The 19,134-nt window shown below is 42.8% G+C and overlaps 1 protein-coding gene across 1 annotated transcript; it reads right to left on the minus strand.

The window, feature by feature from the left end:
• Window positions 1-1,199: 1,199 nt before the first annotated feature.
• Window positions 1,200-19,041, minus strand: SNAPC3 (small nuclear RNA activating complex polypeptide 3). The gene is made up of 9 exons (XM_042013068.1): window positions 18,733-19,041; window positions 13,211-13,288; window positions 11,897-11,981; window positions 9,863-9,967; window positions 9,201-9,350; window positions 5,666-5,748; window positions 4,269-4,433; window positions 3,143-3,250; window positions 1,200-1,458 (listed from the first exon to the last, which is right to left on the minus strand). The coding sequence occupies exons 1-9, from the start codon at window positions 18,969-18,971 to the stop codon at window positions 1,311-1,313; spliced, it is 1,161 nt and encodes a 386-aa protein (XP_041869002.1). The 5' UTR covers window positions 18,972-19,041; the 3' UTR covers window positions 1,200-1,310.
• Window positions 19,042-19,134: the final 93 nt, after the last annotated feature.

Consider the following 19,134-nt stretch of genomic DNA (forward strand, 5'->3'; position numbering starts at 1 on the left):
CATGGCTGCTGCCTCGCCAACTCCGATGTCTCTGTCGGGCCCTTGCGTTGCGGCTGCTCCGCGCCCTCCAAGCGGCGCTGCTCCAGCGAGTGTCTGGGCTCTGCGCAGCCCCACATTGCCATCGCTGCCGGCCCCGCGCCTTCCGAGCAGTTCCGCTCCGCCATCTCCACGCTGCTTTGAGGGCGGCCTCGTTTCGGCTCAGCGCTGCGCAGCTTCTCCCTCCACAGGGCTCTCCGAGCCGTATGCTCAGAGCAGGCTTCCACGCCGACCCCCGGTTCCTGGCTGCTCGTGGGGGCCGCCTCTCTGCTGCATGTGGCCCACGGCACCCGCGGCGCCTGTGGCATCGCTCCCTCACTCATGGTTGAGCGGCCGGGGACCCCGAGACAGGGATGGGGTCTGCGATAAGGCTCACGCTCCCGAGGGGGCCGGGCGCATCCAGCACAGGCACCTCCGCTGGCACGGCTGCAGTCACGCGCTCCTGGGATGGCGGCCATGCGGCCTCGGCCACAGGATTATGGCCATCCTCTGCTATAGGGGTAATGGGACCATACAAATGCTCCTGAAGAGCTTCACTGACCATGAGGGATCCACGCAAGCGTTCAATCAGTAACGCATGTTCTGTTTGATCCTTCATCTCCAACAAGATCTCGTGCCAAAAACACTCGTGATAAGCTCGAGGATTTTCAGGAGGACTAATATCAAAAAGTAAGTCTTGAGAAATATAGAAGAAATTTTTGAAAAGCCAGTTAAAAAAATGTTCTAGATCTCCCGCAACAAATACTTTCTTGTTTTGTTGTTCAAGGATTCCTTTAACTTCTAGATACATTTCTTTCTGTGGTTCAGAGAGCCACATTTCCCACGATTCTTCCATAGTCCAGAGAAAATATCCAAACCAAGGCGAGAAGAGAGAGATCTAGAGTGGTTTTTACTCACGAATTTTCTGTCCTTAGGGATCGGTGTCTTGCCAGCATTTCATCCACCATTTGTTACAGTGGGGATACTGTAACACACATATATCAAACCAGGAGTCCCATGGAAAAGAAATATATATGGACAGATTCTTGGTAGATGTTTCAGAGATGTTTATTTCTCCAGCCGCATGGCCGGGATCTGCTGAGGAACTGTTCCAGTCACGGGACCCGAGGGTCCTTGCCCGTGCAGGGAAACACAAAACAACCAATGGGGAACGAGGCTGAGCAGGGGCAGGGAAACCCCATCTCTGTCCCCTCAGGGCCCCTCTCCCAGGGCTACATGGCGGGGGGGGAGACCCCAACAGTGGTTCACTAAATGCATCCTGGCGCATGTCAGTTTCAGTTGAAAATCCCAGGATCAACATAAGGATATGCAAGAAACTCCCCCAGTTTACTGCCTTCTGAATCGTAATGGAGCATCCGAAAACAAACATCACAGAAGAAACAAGGATCCTGTGGGGCCAGACTGTCTCTGTTGGTTACCCACCTGCAGGTTACAAAACACAAGTGTTTTTTCACAAGTGCAACACACTTGTGACAAATATCTCAACATTTTACTCAGGATTGGGGATGGCAGCAACAAACATCAGTAATAATTTCATGTAGACTAAGTACTACCTATATTGCGTATCTCTCATCCCAAGCATACAGCTCATTTCCAGACTTCACACCCATTCTGTGTCAATCCCAGCAGCTACAGCAGCACTTCCTGAAAAACTCCTCAAACCTGTGTAGCTGGTACTGTGCATAAAAACCCCCCAGGAATCTTCTGTCCACCCTGAGACCATCGAAGTCATAAAAGATAAATCTTCTCTCCCTTAATGCAACAAACTGTGGTATGGAGCAGACATGTACTGACCCAAGCTCCTCTGAGTAATCAAAACCATTTAGGAGTCTAAAAGCAGGACCTGAACAAGGCAGACAAGACGAGGACTGCAGCACACTCCAGCAAGCACTGAAGTTAACATGAACACAAATTAATACATACAAGAAGGGCCTGCCATGTCACTGAGTAATTAACGCATGATAGCACTCAAGAGGCCACAACAGCTAAAGGCCTCTGGTGATTACAGATGCTATCTGCACAGATTAGAACAAAAAGGATAGCCAGCCAAAGCAGCTCTGCTGTCCATAGTTTAGCATGTCCCCACTTCAGCTTAGTGCTTAATCCTGGTTTTAATTTAATGCATTTACATCACCTCCGGTAATACCCTCCCCATCCCATTTTTCCCCCATATTGACCCTTTGGCACCACCTCCCCTTATGGCCAAATGCCTCACAGATCACAGGCCCTTGTGAAAGCATCCTCAGGGCTCTGCTAGGAACACTAGGATGGACTCCCATCTCAAGGGGAATTGGCTCTTCGCATGATTCCAGGGAAGCCTTAAGGCCAAACAAGGAAGACAACAAAGACACAGCTGCTGTGTCAAACAGAGGCTGAGAGCATAAGCTGTCCTGGGGGAAAAAAAGGCAACCAGTGTTTCTGCAAATAAATCATTCAGATCTATAAAATCAGGGAGCCTAGCCTAGTCTTTAGAGAAATTTCTCCTGTTTATTGAAAGTCTGTCTCATATCTAAATTAACATCACTAAACTGTATAAACAGCACTAAATTCATATTCTGCTCTCTTAACTGCAGAAAATCACAAAGAGTTCTTTCAAGAACAGCTGCAGAGCACACAGTTTTCAGGTAGAGGTTAGGAGTTTAGGTGGGGAAAGTTACATGCCTTTTAAAAAAGAGTTGGACAGATCTATACCTGCATAGATGCTAGATTAAACAAAAGCTCTGTACGATTTCTGGTAAATGAATTTGAAACACATGTCTTGCAAAGGGGAAAAATGCAGCATTTCCCCCCAAAAGTAGGATTTCAAAAGTAATTGATAAGAGAGCCAAGCTGTAGGTATGCAAAAGAACATGAGCCAAATAACTGATCTTACTCATTTTAGTTCTTTTGAATCTCCTGAATCAACTCCAAATGAACACTATCTGCAGGAAGCCTTTTCCTGGTTAGTGAAAGGTCAGCTGCTTGAAGAGCAAATATTATTATTATTATTATTATTATTATTATGAAACACATACAGAGCTTTGATTTTTTACTATTTTTTTTAAGTTAGTAGCAGCACCTAGAAAGACTTAATTAAGATGACAATAGGGTCAAGAACATAGCATACCTGGCTGTATACATTTTGCACACAAAGCATTTTCTGGTACATAGCCAATGTTTCTTGATTAGCAAGGGATATAGATTCCTGTCCAGACAGTCATCATGATGAATAAGCCTTGAGGGAAATAAATAAATTCATACAATAAAGACTTTGCCATACTGAAATTTATCTGAACATAAGCATAGACATTGAAGACAAGACACAATTGAAATTCCCATGTAAACTATGACTAGATTTCTGCTTAACATTTCTTAACACAGGTGAAGATCTGGAGATAGACTGCTAGTTGAACCATCTGTGGATTCGATGATCACAAGTAAATTCAGTTTGTGCAGTAACTCAGAAGTCTTCAGACCATCTCCTTTCAGTGGTCTTTTTAAAGCTTTAATCTCCTATGCAGACAAACTAGCTATTGCCAGGTAAATCTTTAGAGGCTCATAAACCTGAGATCATCTACGTGCAACATCTATGCTTTTCTTTGGGTTGTGCTCCTTTTGGAAAGCACCATGTATTATCATGCATTGGTACATCAGGCTCTAGGAACAAAAAATGACCTGCCACCCACTACAGACAAACAGAGGAGTGCTCTCTCTAGTTATGCACTAAGTAAAGTGTACACAATAGTTCTACTGTGGATGTGGTTGCCACCTCACAGTCACTATCACCTTCTCCTTCTCTTCCTGGCCTATCCACCTCTGCCCACTATTTCCACTCCTCTATTCTCTTTTCAGTTCCTGCCCCTCAGCTTCAAGTTCAAACTAATAGTCCAGATGAGCCCAGCCACAGCCTACAACATTCCACTCCCTGGTGCTCCAGAACCAGTATGTATATCTGCCACACATCTCTACACAGAAAGATCTTGACACTGTGGTTGCCGTTCCTGTTAACAGTCATACCACACTAATTAGAAAGCAGTCTTTGCATGCAAATTAAAAAGAAAAAAGCAAGGAAGATTACTCCTCTTCTTTCAGAGATACTCCCATGTATATGGAAGAAAAACCCTGCAGAAGGCAGTAGAATAATCTTAAAGCAAATAAGTTAGTCTAACAAACATTCAGCATTTAACGGCTGAAGTTCTCCAGAGAAGGCTTACTTTCATTTGCCTAAGGACTCCCAAAGAATAGTAACTTACCTTATATCTGTGATTATAATGATGTGTTCACAGTTCCCTTGGTGGCAGTAAAGGTATGGAAAGCCAAGTTTGAGGGATAAATCATTAAATACATAGTCCTCCATCTTAACAGACTGAAGATTTTCATAGCCTCTGTCATGAGATTCTGACCACTCTATAATTGTTCTGAAAACAGAAAAGGCTATCAGCATAGCAAAGCTATGAACTGTGAATGCACAGAAAAAGATGCCTTGGGGGACATGCAAAACTCTTCACTGAGACACAGTTAAATGATGGAAATCAAAACAGTTCACAACATTTTGTAATAATTTAAGGTGATTTCACAGCACTACCACAACCCCATAAAACTGTGCACTGCTTTAGTGGAACATCTGCCTTTCAGTCCTTACCAGGCAGCTTCCCTGAGGAGTTTTAGTCAGTGTATGCTCCTGATGGCACCCATCCAGGTCAGACTGTTCACAGCACAACACTTCTCAAGTAGTCCAGTAATTCAAGTTACTAGCAGGTCATTTTGCCCCCTTGGTCAATAACTTTGTTTTAAAGTACTGAAAAGCTTTTTTTATTTTGTTTTTGTCAAGGAGAAACACAAAGCTGACAAGTGCAGTTACAACCAAAATTTAGCACTGGAAGGGCACTGGTCACTGTCAATTTCTTTTTGGCTTTTCAGCACACTCCTACACACAAGGCATCTAATTCTACAAGCTGTGTATGCTATGACAAGCCCTTCTATGAAGATCATTGTTGTTCAGAGACAGAAAGACAAGAAGTAAAATATTAATTTCCCTGAAGTCACATACAAATCTGGCAGAACAACAGGGTCCAAACTCAGCTCTTCCATACTAGCCATTTTAAACATTTTGATCTCCCAAATCTCACTAGTGTATCAGCAAGACCATACTTCCTTAAAATCTCAGATTTCTTTTCTGAGCAGTCACACAGACACTATGTTGACTTTACAATGAAGGCATTCAGCATATTTTCAAGACTGAGCGCGACAACCACAGCTGAGTTTGTTGTCTTTCTGACCCACCTTCTACCTCACAGGCAAGTCTTCGAATTGCCATCACAAGTAGGGAGGGCACGTAAAAAGCCAGTACAAAATGGCACCTGTCACCTTACATTGAAATCCCATCTCAACAGAGCAAAACAGGATTTGCAGGTTAAAAAATGTATTCATACTCTTTTCAAAAGTGAAGCAAATGGAAGGAATAACTAGAGCAAGTAAAGTTAAACTTCTCCGTAAAAATCAATTAAACATGGAAAAACAGTAGAAAAAGTCCATTCCAGCTTCATACTCTAGACATTCCAGTATCTGAAACACCACAAGTCATAAACAAAATGAAACAAATTTTATGTTCCTTACTGTTTTCCTTAGTTACCATCTACAAATACTGTACCTGCTCAGATCTCTGCACTCTGGGTATCTTTTATCATTATAGAAGATGCCTTCAAAATAGAAGAAGGCAGATTTGTAGAGATCCTGAGAGACAGAAAGAGAAGTCTCCATTAGTGTTATGAGAGATTAAACACCTTAAACAAGAACATGTCAAAAATCCAAGCATTTTAAGTATGTAAATTATATTAAGAGATGTCATTCTACAGGTATCTAAGAAAAGTTCTGCTCTGATTGTAGATGCTGGTGTGACAGCTAGGCTCATATGGTTGCCAGCTATGTAGCTACTCTGCTGATACTGCTCTCAAGCCATTACAGGTTACTTGAGTGCTCTTCTCTTATTTTTGTCCCCATCATAGCAGTTATGGACTTCTACAAAAACACAGAACAAGAACATAAGCATCGCTGCCCAAATTCAGTAATTGCAAGGCACTGACTTTAAAAAAGAATAATATTTTAAAAATTTAGCAAGATGCAGTGCGTTGACTTTGGGTGGCTACCAGATACCTATCCAGCTGCTCTCTCACTTCTCTTTCTTAACAGGACTGGGGAAACAAAAGACAGGCAAACTCATGGGTTGAGATAAAGGCAGCTTAATGAGAAAAATGCAAAGGCAGCATGCAGAAGCAAAGCAAAAAAAAAGGAGATTTATTCCCTATTTCCCATCAGCAGGTGATGCTCAGGCATTGGAATAAGCTGCTCAGTGAAGCGGTGAAATCACCATCCCTGGGAATGTTGAAAAGGTGTGTGAATGTGGCACTTGGAGATACGGTTTAGAGAACATGGTGGCAGCAGGTTAATGGTCAGCTCAGCTTCTGGAGTTGGTTTGGCATCTGGTGACTCTTGCACTGCTGGTACGACTGCCATAAACTGTTAATTATCTTTGATAGAGGAGAATGTTACAAATGGACTGTCTACATGTGACAAACTTTGTAATTAAGGGAGCATTTTGAAGGATGATAGATTTTCTTGTGAGACCCTAGAAGTGAGGTAACTGGACCTTCCAGAACTGCAACTATCTTGTTTATACAGATGTGACCAGGGAGTGCTCTCATGTGATAGTTGTGTGTGAGTGTGCACGTGTGTGTGTGCAAGGGACAAGACTTCAATAATTCTCTGTCATTTCAGTGAAAAGTACTTTGTGTTCTGATCAAGTGCACAAAGATTGGCTGGAATGGAGTTAACTTAACCTCACAGCAGCCCTTCTGGTGCATGCTCTGCATTTTTGGCAAGGGGGAGTGGATGATACACCAGTGTTTTGGCTACTGCTAAGCAGTGGTTGCACAGTTTCAAGGCTGTCACTTCAAGTCTCCCCAAGACCAGTGGGCTGGGGCTGGATGAGAGGCTGAGAGGGAATGTAGCTGGACAGCTGACCCAAACTGATCCAAAGTCACGTGATGCTGCACTCAGCAATAAGAGCTGGAGGAAAAAAGGAAGGGATGGTTCACCAGGAAAGCATTTGTCTTCCAAAGCAGCCACTATGGATGCTGAGGCCCTGCTTCCCAGGAAGTGGTTGGAATAGAATCATAAAATCATTAATGTTGTAAAAGACCTCTAAGATCATCAAGTCCAACCATTAACCCAGCACTACCGTGTTCACCACTATGTTGTGCCCCAAATGCCACATCCACACATTTTTGAACACCTTCATGGATGGTGATTCCATTACTTTCCTGGGTAGCTTCCAATGTCTGACCACCCCTGCAGTGAATAAATGTTTCATAGTATCCATCCCATCTAAACCTTCTTTGGTGCATATCTATGCATATCATAGGCTGTTTCCTCTCATCCTATCTCTTGTTACCCAGGAGAACTGACGCCCTACCTGGCTACACCCTCCTCACCCTCCTTTCAGATAGTTGCAGAAAGTGATCATGTCTCCCTTGAGCCTCCTTTTCTCCCTCAGCCACTCTTCAAGGATTTGATAAAGATTTTCCCTATTTATTCTAAATGGGAAAACCATGGACAATCAGGTACCCTCCATCACCAGACCAGTCTGGGGATGCTCATTTGTGCGCAGAGGTCTCTTTGAGCTATTAACTCTAGGCTGTCAAAACACAGGAAAAGCAGACACCAGGACCAAAGACACGGCTTCTCAGATGACCTGCACAAAGACACAGTGGTAGGAATGTGTTTTACATTCAGACTCTTCAATTAATTTCTGTCTGTTACCATTACCTTCTCCGCTGCTGACACAAAACAGGAAGGAGTGGCTGATACACCAGATGATCCTGTTGCCAGACAGAGGGATCTTAACAGCCCAGAGAAATGGGCCAACAAGAACTTGGTGAGATTGAGCAAGCAGAAGTGGTCTTTCCATTGGGGATAAAGAAGCTGATGCTCCACTGTGTGCTGGGGGCCACTCAGCTGGAAAGCAGCTAGGCAAAAAGGATCCTGACGGATCCCAAACTGAACATGAGCCAACATGTTCTTGCAGCAAAGACAGCAGATGGAGCAGATGGGATTCTGTGCTGCATTAGATAAAATATTGCCAGCAGGTCAAGGGAGGTGATCCTTCAGTTCTCCTCAGAACTAGTGAGGCCATAACTTAAGTCCTCTCTTCAGTTCTTGGCTACTCAGTGTAAGAGAGACATGGACATACTAGAGAAAGAGTCCCACAAGGGCCATGAAGATGAAGGGGCTGCAGCATCTTTCCTAAAAGGAGTGGGTGAGAAAGTGATAACCCTGAAGAGAAAGCTCAGGTAGGGGAATCTTATTAACATACACAATTCCTCTAGCAAGGGTGCAACGAGGATGGAGCCAGGCTCATTTTAGTGGTGCCAAGTGACAGGATCAGAGTCAATAGGCACAAACTGAAACACCTGCAGTTCCTCCTGAACCTCAAGAAACACTTCTTTACTCTGAACATGACTGAACACTGACACAGGTTGTCCAGGGAGGTTGTGCAACCTCTATCCTTGGAGATATGCAAAAAAAGTCAGGGCATGGTCATGGACAACCAGCTGTAGGTGGCCTTGCATGAGTGGAGGGGGTAGACCAGATGACCTCCACAAGTCCCTTTCAACCTCAACCATTCAATCATATGACATATATTATATGTCATACAATATATGATCAATTTCAGTATTTTCAACTAGATGACTTGTTTTGCTCATATCCAGAGAGAACCTGGCAACTTTGGGAGAGAAGAATAATCTTCACCCCTGCTTTTGATCAGCACCCAGTTGCAAACAACAAAGCATAGTGGGATGGTTCTACATTTAGTTAGCTATTACCTCTGGTGTTTGAGAATATAGCTCAAAATAAAATCAGTCCACAGTGATATATCTATGCAAAACTTGCTGCTAGTGTTTCTATTTTCTAGCAGTAGCAATGATGATGTTTTTTGTGACATTGCACAAAACAGATCACCTTGGTAATGCCGTTACGAAGTATTTACCTGCAGTGCAACCAACAGGCAGAACTAGTGCAGCTGAATTTAGGGCTGAAGAAAAAAACAAAACAAACAAAATTCTACCTCCCTCTCTATGTTTGCAAGGCACCTAGACATGTAGAAGGTTCCACATAGAAAGTTTTACCTTGCTGATATGCTCTGGTGCTTGATCTGGCTGACTGCTGAACTCACCACCTATCTGGAGGTCACTGACGCAGGAAATCGAGTCTCTCAGCTCAGTGAGCTTCTGGCTGCCCAGTACAAGGACCGTTTGGTAGGGTTTGTGATCTTTATGCTACAAAGAACACAGCATACAAACTTCAGATAAATTATAACTTGTCAACCTTAGCACTGCACTTCATTTGACAGCTTAAGGTCATTACTGGTAGCATCTGGCACATCACTTCTCTGAAAGCATCTTGCCATAGCCTCTCCTAAGACTGACATTTATTAGTTTTATTCAGAAACTCAAAAGTTACATTCTCCATCAGAAAGTGCAAGAAAGACAGAAAATCAGAGCTCACTTATCCCAAATCCAGAAAGAGTATTTTCGTTTTCATGTATTTAGTTTCAGATTTTGAGCTTTCTGTAAAATAAATTAACTACTGAGTAATTACTGTAAAAGTTTTGTTATGTAAACTGCTAACAGAATGAAAGCCAGATTCTGAAAAAGCTTTAAGAAATTGCCAGAGTTTAAGGGTTTACCACATGTCTTCAGTGGACTCACTGATTTAAAGTGCTTGGGAGAGCAAGATATTACCTGAATAGGAAAGAATCACAATACAAGCCAGAGAATTTCATACTAACCTTCTGAAATATAACAGGATAAAAGATGTTCAGAGTTAAAAGAAGTTCTCCCTCCTCAATTAGATCTGCTGGATTGTCTGGCCTCTTTCCAGTTGCATGTGACTCCTGGAAAAATATATACACATATACATATATATATTATATTGGCAACTACACATATATATAAATATATATATATGATAGACCCTGGGTAACAGTCTGAATGCTGAAAAATGCTAACTCATTTTTGACTATGTAGCCTTCTGAATTGAAAACAGCTTACTTCCTCCAAGGTGGAAAAGTGAGAAACTGCTCTAGCAGTTCAAGCATGTTCCTTCATTTCTAAGCTTTGTTGCAAGATAGCTGGCTATTGAGAGGCCCTGCATAAAGGAATTAGAGGCTGCTGTCATTCTGCCCTCATGGAAACCAGCAGCTACCAACTTTCACCATTTAGTGCTTTGAAATAGTCTTTGAATGCTTTCATATGTAAAGGGGGATTGCAACACTCAACTTGGGAAACACTGACCTAGAAAACATACACAGAATGAAGCATATGAAAATTACAGTTAGTGCAACACTCCCTCTTATTGGGGAAGCTAGACATAGCTGGAGGCCACAATTTCTCCAAAATCCAAACCCAAAACCCAGCACTGCCCTTGCCACAGTACTGTGTTTTAGAAGAGAAGTAAATGCATCCCTACATTGCCATCCTGCTTCGTGTTTAAGACATAGCCCAGCTGTGAGAATGAGGGAGGGCACTTTTCTGTGGCAGTTTCCTCCTTTTCCGACAAATCAAGAGAGAATACTTCCTGCACAAACACTTCCCACCAGCACAGAGTATTCTTCAGATTTAGTAACAGGAACTTGTACTCCTGTGAGACGTCACAGATACTTGTGCTCTCTGCCTTGCATCTGCCCTCTTCATGTGATACATCCCAAACTCATGTTTCTTACTGCTCTCCTCCTGTACAGAGGCACTGTGGCCCCAACAACAGAATCACAGCTCTGACACAGCTCACTTAAAGAATGCAGTAAATGACCATGTGCTCATTCTTCAGTAATAGTAGTAAGACACCACTCATTGAAACCCTTTATGAAGGTTTCTGTTGCTAATATTTTCTCAGATATTCCCCAGGCTAAGAGCCCAGCAGAGTAGTTGCATCATGTTGTTTACATATTGTGCCTGGGTCTGTGAACAGCTGAAACATGATAACTCATGACAAACCAGGAAGCTTCAAGGGGAAAAAATGTCTAATAGTCACATGAGGTTCTTTCCTCACTACACTTCTGTCCCTAATTTTTGAAGCAGTTCATGGCTTGTTCAAGCCATAGACTCCAGCACTTCAGTGTCCCTGGAAGAGTTCAAAGAATGTGTGTATGTGGTGCTCAGGGATACAGTTTAGAGGTGGATTTGGCAGTGTTAAGGTAATGGTTGGGCTCAATGATCCTAAAGGTCTTTTAACCTTAATGATTCTATGAATATTTATGAATGAGGTTTTGCTGTTTAGGACTTTAATGGCTGTGAAGAAATAATTTTAAAAAAAGGTACTAAACATAGTTTAAAGTTTCCAATAAGGCTTTTTAGGGGCTGATGACTACACTTTTGGTTCCTGGCAGTTCAGAATGGCTGAAAAACTTGGGTTACAAAGCTCAGAATTAGGAATTTACTGCCACTGTGCCACTACTGTCTTCTTCTTTCAGCCCTACAGAAACTAGCTCACAGTCATTCACACACTGAAGCTTAGTTTCCAACACTGGACTCCAGCAGCAAAAACATTACACTTTTTGTCTAGCTCTAAGTTCACAGCACTTAGAGAAAGCAGTCATACAGTCGTAATGAGCTGGAGTTCCTCCTTAACTTCCTCCAGTATTAATAGACAATTAAGAGCAGACTTCCTGTCCTATCTTTCTATAAAATGTCTTTATCCTTAATCATTACCTGCAAACTTGAATCTGCAAACATTTACACTGTACATTTCATAGTGGTGAATAAAAGAGCAGCCAGAAGTACGATTTTGGCTGTCTCGAGATCCTATGAGATGACAGGCAACTTACCATCTCATAGGTAAGAGTTTCTTGTCTGCAAGCCCGATCCACAATAATTGTTTCTTCTCTCCTCTCTAAGTTCTTCTTTCTAATTCTGAGGGGCAGGAACACAAGACAAAATTTTATTTAACAATTTCCATGTAGAATTTCAAGAATTTAATATTTTTAAATGACACAAGCTACTACAGAGCAGCTTTCAAAGAGCAGGATTCCTGCCTTAGTGGGACAGACTAACTTAAAATACTCATCTCCTGACTCTCCTAAAACGTGATAGTACACAGGCCAGCTTGTGGATTTCAGCTCGTAGGTTTTTTCCCCCTTATGTACAAATAACAGGTTGTTTGTGAGCAGTTTTACACTCACAAGAAAACACAGCAAAATGTTGTTTGAAGAGGCTGTCCTAGGACAGAACACTTTGCAACCTTTGAGGAAGCAAAATTCCTTCTACTTTAAAAAAATTGAATACACATTCAAGCAAAACACAAGGAAAGAAACAACCCACAAATATTCTTTCTCAGCCCCATAGCATAGACACTTTAAAAAAACCCCAAAACAAACCTTCATTATCATTTGTAGAAGAAAGAGTACTGTAAGTAGAATATGTACTAAAATATATGTATTTAACCACTGCATGAACACCAGATCCTTAACATCCAGGACAAGTTTACTGATCCTCCTAAGGATTTTCAGTAACAATCAGGCTTAACACTGATCACAGTCTAAACACATTTCTTTATACTAGTGTTATGTAAAGTACAGCAAAGGTCTGAACTGGACAAGCATGAGTTCCAAGTTTGCTAAGTGATAGAAACCTAACATATATTGATTAACCTCTGAAATGAACCAGTAGTATCAACAAATTCTATGAACAAAACAAAATTCAACAAAACAGAGTAGGTTCAGATAAAGAAGTTATCTGGATACAGCATCAGCACTTAGGCTGTTACAGTGTGACTGTGAGTTACTAAAGGTATGAGACACAGGTTTTTTTGGAGGAACCTCACACAAATGACTATCAGAAGGTCCCTGCACACTCCAAACTTAGGCACTACTTCAGAAGCAAATACGTCCAGAAATCCTTTTCCAATAAGAAAGATGGCATATTCTGTATATATCAATAAAATATTCCTAAGCAACATTCAAGCAGAAGATTCAACCAATGACCCCATAATAAGCTGGTGTTTCTGCCTTTACGGTATTTTTTATGGTGCTCCAGAAAGTACACCACTGCCTGTAAAGGAAACAAGCAGCCAGCTGTACTTCTGTGCTGATTTTCCACCCCACCCCAAATAAGGGTACCGTGAGAACACTGTAACAGCATACCGAAGAGTGAGCAGACTGCTATCTTCAGGAATAACATCTGGGTCCTCTTCTTTTTTAGAAGACATTAACATATCAATGCTAGAACAACAAAAAAAATCAGATAGAATCACAGAATCATAAAACAGTTTGGGTTGGAAGGGACCTTAAAAGATCATCTAGTTCCACTCCCCCCAGCACCATTGGCAGGGACACCTTTCACTGGACCAGGTTGCTCAGGGGCCCATCCCACCTGGCCTTGAACACTTCCAGGGATGAAGCACCCACAACTTCTCTGGGCAACATTCTTCCAGTGCCTCACCATTCTACACAGTAAAGAATTTCTTCCTGATATCTAATCTAATCTAAATCTAGAGCTATCCTCTTCAGACACGGCAGCGGTTTCTCACAGTCTGGCAAGTATAAGAGGCAGCAGCCTAGAGGTGGTTTCACCACCTGGTCCCATTTATGGGTTCCCATTTTAGGTTGTGCATGGCAGCACACCAGATTCAGAGGAATCATACATGCATTCCTTCCCCTGCCGTCCTTCCCAGAAGCATCTTGCATTAACCACAAAAGAATTTTATGCAGCTTAAAAATAGTCTGAGAAAAAAAAAATATTTAAAACAGAGAAGTATCACCTGCTTTGAATCAGACTTGATTGCTTTTGTCTCTCCACTTTTGCTGACTATACAAAGGCAGGGCTTATACCAATGCCTAAGTCCACCTGCAGTTCAAATCCCAGCAAACTCTTGTGCAAACCCATCTCTTCATGGGACAATCCTACCACTGGTGAAGTCCAGGAAAAACTTTTGAACGGTACCATTTATTCTCAATAACATTTATGATTTCATTATATTCTTTTTCATTATAATCTTACAACATTCCCCATGTCAACAATAATATCGCTGTAGTAATGAGTAACCATTTGGAGTGGAACTGCATACGAATACAAAGTAATTGAGAAATATAAGTCTGGAATCAATTGTTATCAGCGGACAACAAGCAAAAGTCAGAGATAAAATTTGATTGTGGACAGATGGCTTTGTTCCGATGAGCCAATAAAGTCACCCTGTATTGACAGTAATTTGAATTTACTGTTGTTTAGTTACTTACCATCGAGCAACATAAAAAGTTTTAAACTTTCTATTTTACAGTTTTCATCTCAAACAGACAATAATTTTTTAAGTTACTGAGAAAATGGAATTCTTTCAGAAGCACCATTTTTAAAGGAACTTTGCAGCAATTAGCCACAACCTCCTGGAAACAGAGTGAACCTTATTCCTAGATTCCCACTTGAGGAAGTGGTGGCACAGACAACAAAGTGTCAAGTGTAGACTGAAACACGCTGAGAAACAGTAATTTAACTAACACAAAGATGGACAACAGCACTTTGGGGAACACAGTTCAAGCATTAGCTATTTAGATGGGGCTGTTCTCCAGGCAGCATAGAGCCATGTTATGAACAGCCCACATAATCAAGTAAATGATATCTCCTGACAGATAAATCAACTTACAACTGACTCTTTCTGTAAAACTGACAACATGACCAAATTATTTATCCAAGGTCTTTCAGCACATGGATCAATGATCCCATTCACCAAAGAGCCCAAGTCACTTGACTAGGTACCATTTTGAGGAAATTACTTTGTATGCAGTTCATTAAACACCACAGGATCTGAAAATGTCTATTACCTACCATTTCACTTGCATCAAAGGTGACAGTTTCCCATTTCCCTTCTGTGTGAGAACCCACCAACAATATGTCAGAACTCACTAACAATACTTGTGCTTTTCTTTCTTCCCATAGTCCTAGGTGAGATCTCTGGCTGTAGTATCCACACCATGCCCATTAATTGCCTGACTCAGGGAACAAGCTAACATCCCCAGAAAAGCTGCTACAAACAGATACTGTGTAAAATAATTGACATAAAAGCTGCTTCCTCTTTTTCCTTGTAAAGACAGAAAGGTGGCTAGTGTAAAGGGAACCCCTGACAAGTTCCATGGAACCTTGCAAGCACTGATACTGCCATTTCTCACTCCTGAAAAGTCAGAAACCCTCGATTTCTACAGGAAAAGCAGAGCGCTTTTTTTAGTATTAAAACTCAGTCTAATAATTAATTACATACGTCATTGTATCACATGCATTGATGTCTTGAAACGCTTTGCTGTATGGCCATATGCACAAGCCATGGTGGAACTCCCCGTGTAACTCCACTGCTGCCTGTGGAATCACATACGCAATACTTGGTCCATGGTCCTGAGGAAACCAGGCTTTACAAACAGCTGATCCCCCCAGAAATTAAGGCTAAGTCAGTGTCAGACACCTCAGACACACAAGTGCATGCAATACAGAGTTTGCACTAGCAACACCTCACTCCTGACAGCCACAAGCTTGGGATCCTCCTGTGTCCCCAAAGACACTATTCCCTGCCTGCACAACAAATTCACTTGGTGCACACGGTTACAGTAGAGGGAAAAACACTGGCCACGCTGTTTAATGGAAACCAAGGTGAAGTGCAGGACAGTGATGAGGAACAATAGTTGAAAGTGTCACTTGAAAAAAACAAAATGCAAAGTGCCACATGAATTTATGTTCCCTACAAAGAAATATTAAGGTGATCAGAAATAAGAAGGCCAAAGACATCTCTCTGAAAATGTAGACATGGAAACAGAACTACCAATGAAGCCTTTAATCACTGTGACTTTACTTTTCCCAGAATATTCTAGCAGCACAATGAGTTTTTCTCAGTTTCAGAAATTCAAAGATATTTTAATATTTGGCCTGATACTTCAGAATAAGCAGATACAGTATCCATATTACTCTTTATATTGCACATATTTTAAAGGCAGTACTTTCATCACCTTTGAGACACTAATACCACAAGACCCCAGATACTAATACGTTAAGACGTTAATGCTAGCTTAATGCAGCTTTATAACACATCCCTAGAGATATTTACAACTACCTCTTCTAATAAATCAAGAAGATGAATAGGGCTGAAGCGGAATAAGGTACCTGCAAGCCTCACCTCTCTTGACCTACCTAAAACCCACAGTGATTTGAGGCTTAGCCTGACCTACACATGCACGCAACAAATCACACAGAATACAAAACAGGGTAACATAACTCAGCATCTCCAACATTGAAGGACTTCAGTCACTCAAGCACCAATTACGAATACCAAGGTAAACTTCTTTGCTCACAGACTGCTGAGACATTTGAACAAAACCTAGAACTTTACTCTTTTGACACCTTGGTTATCTAAGAGAATTACTGATGGCATCTTCTAGATAAGGACACAGTTTTACAGCTATTTAAGATCTGATGAAAACACAAGCAATCTCTAGAATGATTATCGGCATACAAGTTGAGCAATATGCAAGGTATTCTTACTGAGTCAAATGAAAGTGATTGACGATGCAAATTTTTCCCTGCATTCTGTTTGCAGGAATGTATTACAGGAAGAAAATAGAATAAAATAACAATAATAGAACAAAAACAAACAAACAAAACAATGACAAAAAACCAAACCAATAAATAAACAAAAAAACCCCAACAAAACAAACTAAAAGTAAACAACACCACCACCACAAAAACCAACCAACCAACCAACCAAAAAACCCCCAATAACCACAATGCACTGGATGCCCAAAGAGTTAAATAACATTTAAACATACCATTTCTCCTCACCAGAAGACTCTAAATCATCAGGAACACTTAAATGTATGCTATGTCACTACTCTAAAAAAGATTTAATGATGGGTATTGAAAAACTTCATCCTGAATACACGAAAGATTCTCTCAATCCAACACTATTTTTAAAACAGATGTAGGTATACCCACATCTTCCCGTCTCTCTTCTACCCAAAGAAAAGCTACTTAATTTGATAGAATTTTCCTTAGAAGTAGTTTACAGTCAGAAAAATGTGTCTTTATATCCATTATGTGTTCATTTCAGCAGTTACAAAGTTACATTTACACCAATAAATAAATGTGATCCCAGGACATCATAGAACAGATCTTGGTGTAGCCCGGTGTTCTCATGTCTCCTCAAGACAGGAATATGAGCAGCTCAGAGCAGGTGGGTGAAAGTGATCAGAGGTAGCGATTTGAAGTTTGCCAATGCTAAGGAGAGACTCAAGAGGCTAGGACCTCTTAAATTTATTTATTTAAAAGCAAAAGCACACAGAGATTACAGATTGGGATTTCCAGCCTGAACAGGGGAAAGGTCACACCAGGATGTGCATGTTCAGCTTCATTCTCCTGCAAAGCCAACAAACAGCTGCCACATGATCAGTTCTCTCCCCATTATACATCACCAGTCATTTTTCTCTTTCCCAGATGACCACTGCTCACAGTAAACTCTGCCTCAAACAGCATTGCTCTGTAACACAAATGCAAAACTGCAAATGCAGATAGCAAGTGAAACGCAGAAGTGGTAAACTGAAGAAAGCAGAATAGAAGAAAAAAGCAGAAGGAATGCAGGGAAAAATACAGAAACCACAGGAAAAACTCCTTGGAATTCAAATGAAAACAGCAACAAAGGCTCAGGCAACAAAGTCGCCAGAGAGAATAAGGCACAGCACAGGAGCAATCACCTACACTGGAAGAGCTTACAGAGTAATTATCACAGCTTCTGCCACACCAGAATACATTTTTTTTAAACCAACATCATCCTCTATTTTTACTTAGTAATGGTAAAAACTTATGTTGGTCACCAGAACTGTGACAGCTGAAGCACAAAGCTATACAGATAGGAACTGAACTCTGGCATGTCTTCCTTACTGATCGACTACAGATAAGTCACCAACTGTGACGATTTCTACAGGAACTACTGCCTGAAATCAGGCCTTTTCTACAGGTGCATGACAATTCTTACTATCCATGTGACCTGAAAGCCTTCCAGCTATAGCGTGTTAGATGCTGCTGCTGCTTCAACCCCCTCAAAGCACTTGCATAGCTCTCACTTCACCACCAGCCCTGAGAAAAATAAGTCAGTTGAGGCCAAGGACCAAGAGGTGCTCAACAGGTACTGTATGCTGCCAGCTACCTGAACTACTCTAAATGATGCTTTCAAGGGATTCAAACTAAAAGAGAGTAGGCTTGAATTAGTACTACGAAGAAGTTCTCTTCTGTAAGGGTGGTCAGGCACTGGAACAGGTTGCCCAGAGAAGCTGTGGATGCCCCATCCCTGGCTGTATTCAAGGCCAGGTTGGATGGGGCTTTGAGCAACCTGCTCTAGTGAAAGGTGCCCCTGCACATGCCATGGGGTTATATGGCCTTTAAGGTCCATTACAACCCTCTGACAGTCTCTGATTCTGTATTTACCCGGGATATAGAAACAAAACACGTGCCACACACCCGGAAGAGGCTGCTCTGGAGTGGTTTTGCCCGAACACCTCCCACCTCTCTTGAGGAACCGCTGCGGCATCCGGCGACAGCGCCAGCCACCCCCCCCGCACCAGCGCCGAGCCGAGGCCACCGGCGTCCCCCTCACACCGGAGCCGCAAATCCCGGCCGGGAGACAGCCGGGCTTCCCCACCTGCAGACGGCGCGCAGCTCGGCCGCCGTACCCGGCGCGCAGCCCAGCGCCGCCGCCACGGCCGCGTCCTCCTCCTCCGCCGCCTCCGCCGCCTCCGCCGCCTCCGCCGCCAGCGAGAGGTCGGGCGGCCCCAGCAGCCGCCGCCAGCCGCGGCCCAGGGAGCCCACGCGGAACGCGCGCGTGTACAGTTCCGCCGACTCGTAGTCGGGCGCGGCCGCCTCCGCCATGGCCGCCGCCATCGCCACCTGTCACGATCCGGCCGCCTTCGCCCGGCGCCGCCACAGGCGTCACGGGCCGCGGCGGTGCTGCGGGGCGGTGCTGGGGGCGGTGCTGCGGGGCGGCGCGGTGCTGCGGGGCGGCGTGGTGCTGCGGGCCGCGGCGACGCTGCGGGGCGGTGCTGGG

Source organism: Corvus kubaryi, unplaced genomic scaffold, assembly GCF_017639235.1.
Source record: "Corvus kubaryi isolate FWS band 111438036 unplaced genomic scaffold, C.kubaryi_AGA036_p1.0 split1-37296, whole genome shotgun sequence".
Lineage (NCBI taxonomy): Eukaryota > Metazoa > Chordata > Aves > Passeriformes > Corvidae > Corvus > Corvus kubaryi.

Coding starts and splice junctions, on each gene's coding strand:
- SNAPC3 (XM_042013068.1), bottom strand. CDS start 18,971: ATGGCGGCGGCCATGGCGGAGGCGGCCGCGCCCGACTACGAGTCGGCG. Junction 11,982..13,210: donor AGCAGTCTGCTCACTCTTCG/GTATGCTGTTAC, acceptor CCTGCCCCTCAG/AATTAGAAAGAAGAACTTAG. Junction 9,968..11,896: donor AAACTCTTACCTATGAGATG/GTAAGTTGCCTG, acceptor ATATTTTTCCAG/GAGTCACATGCAACTGGAAA.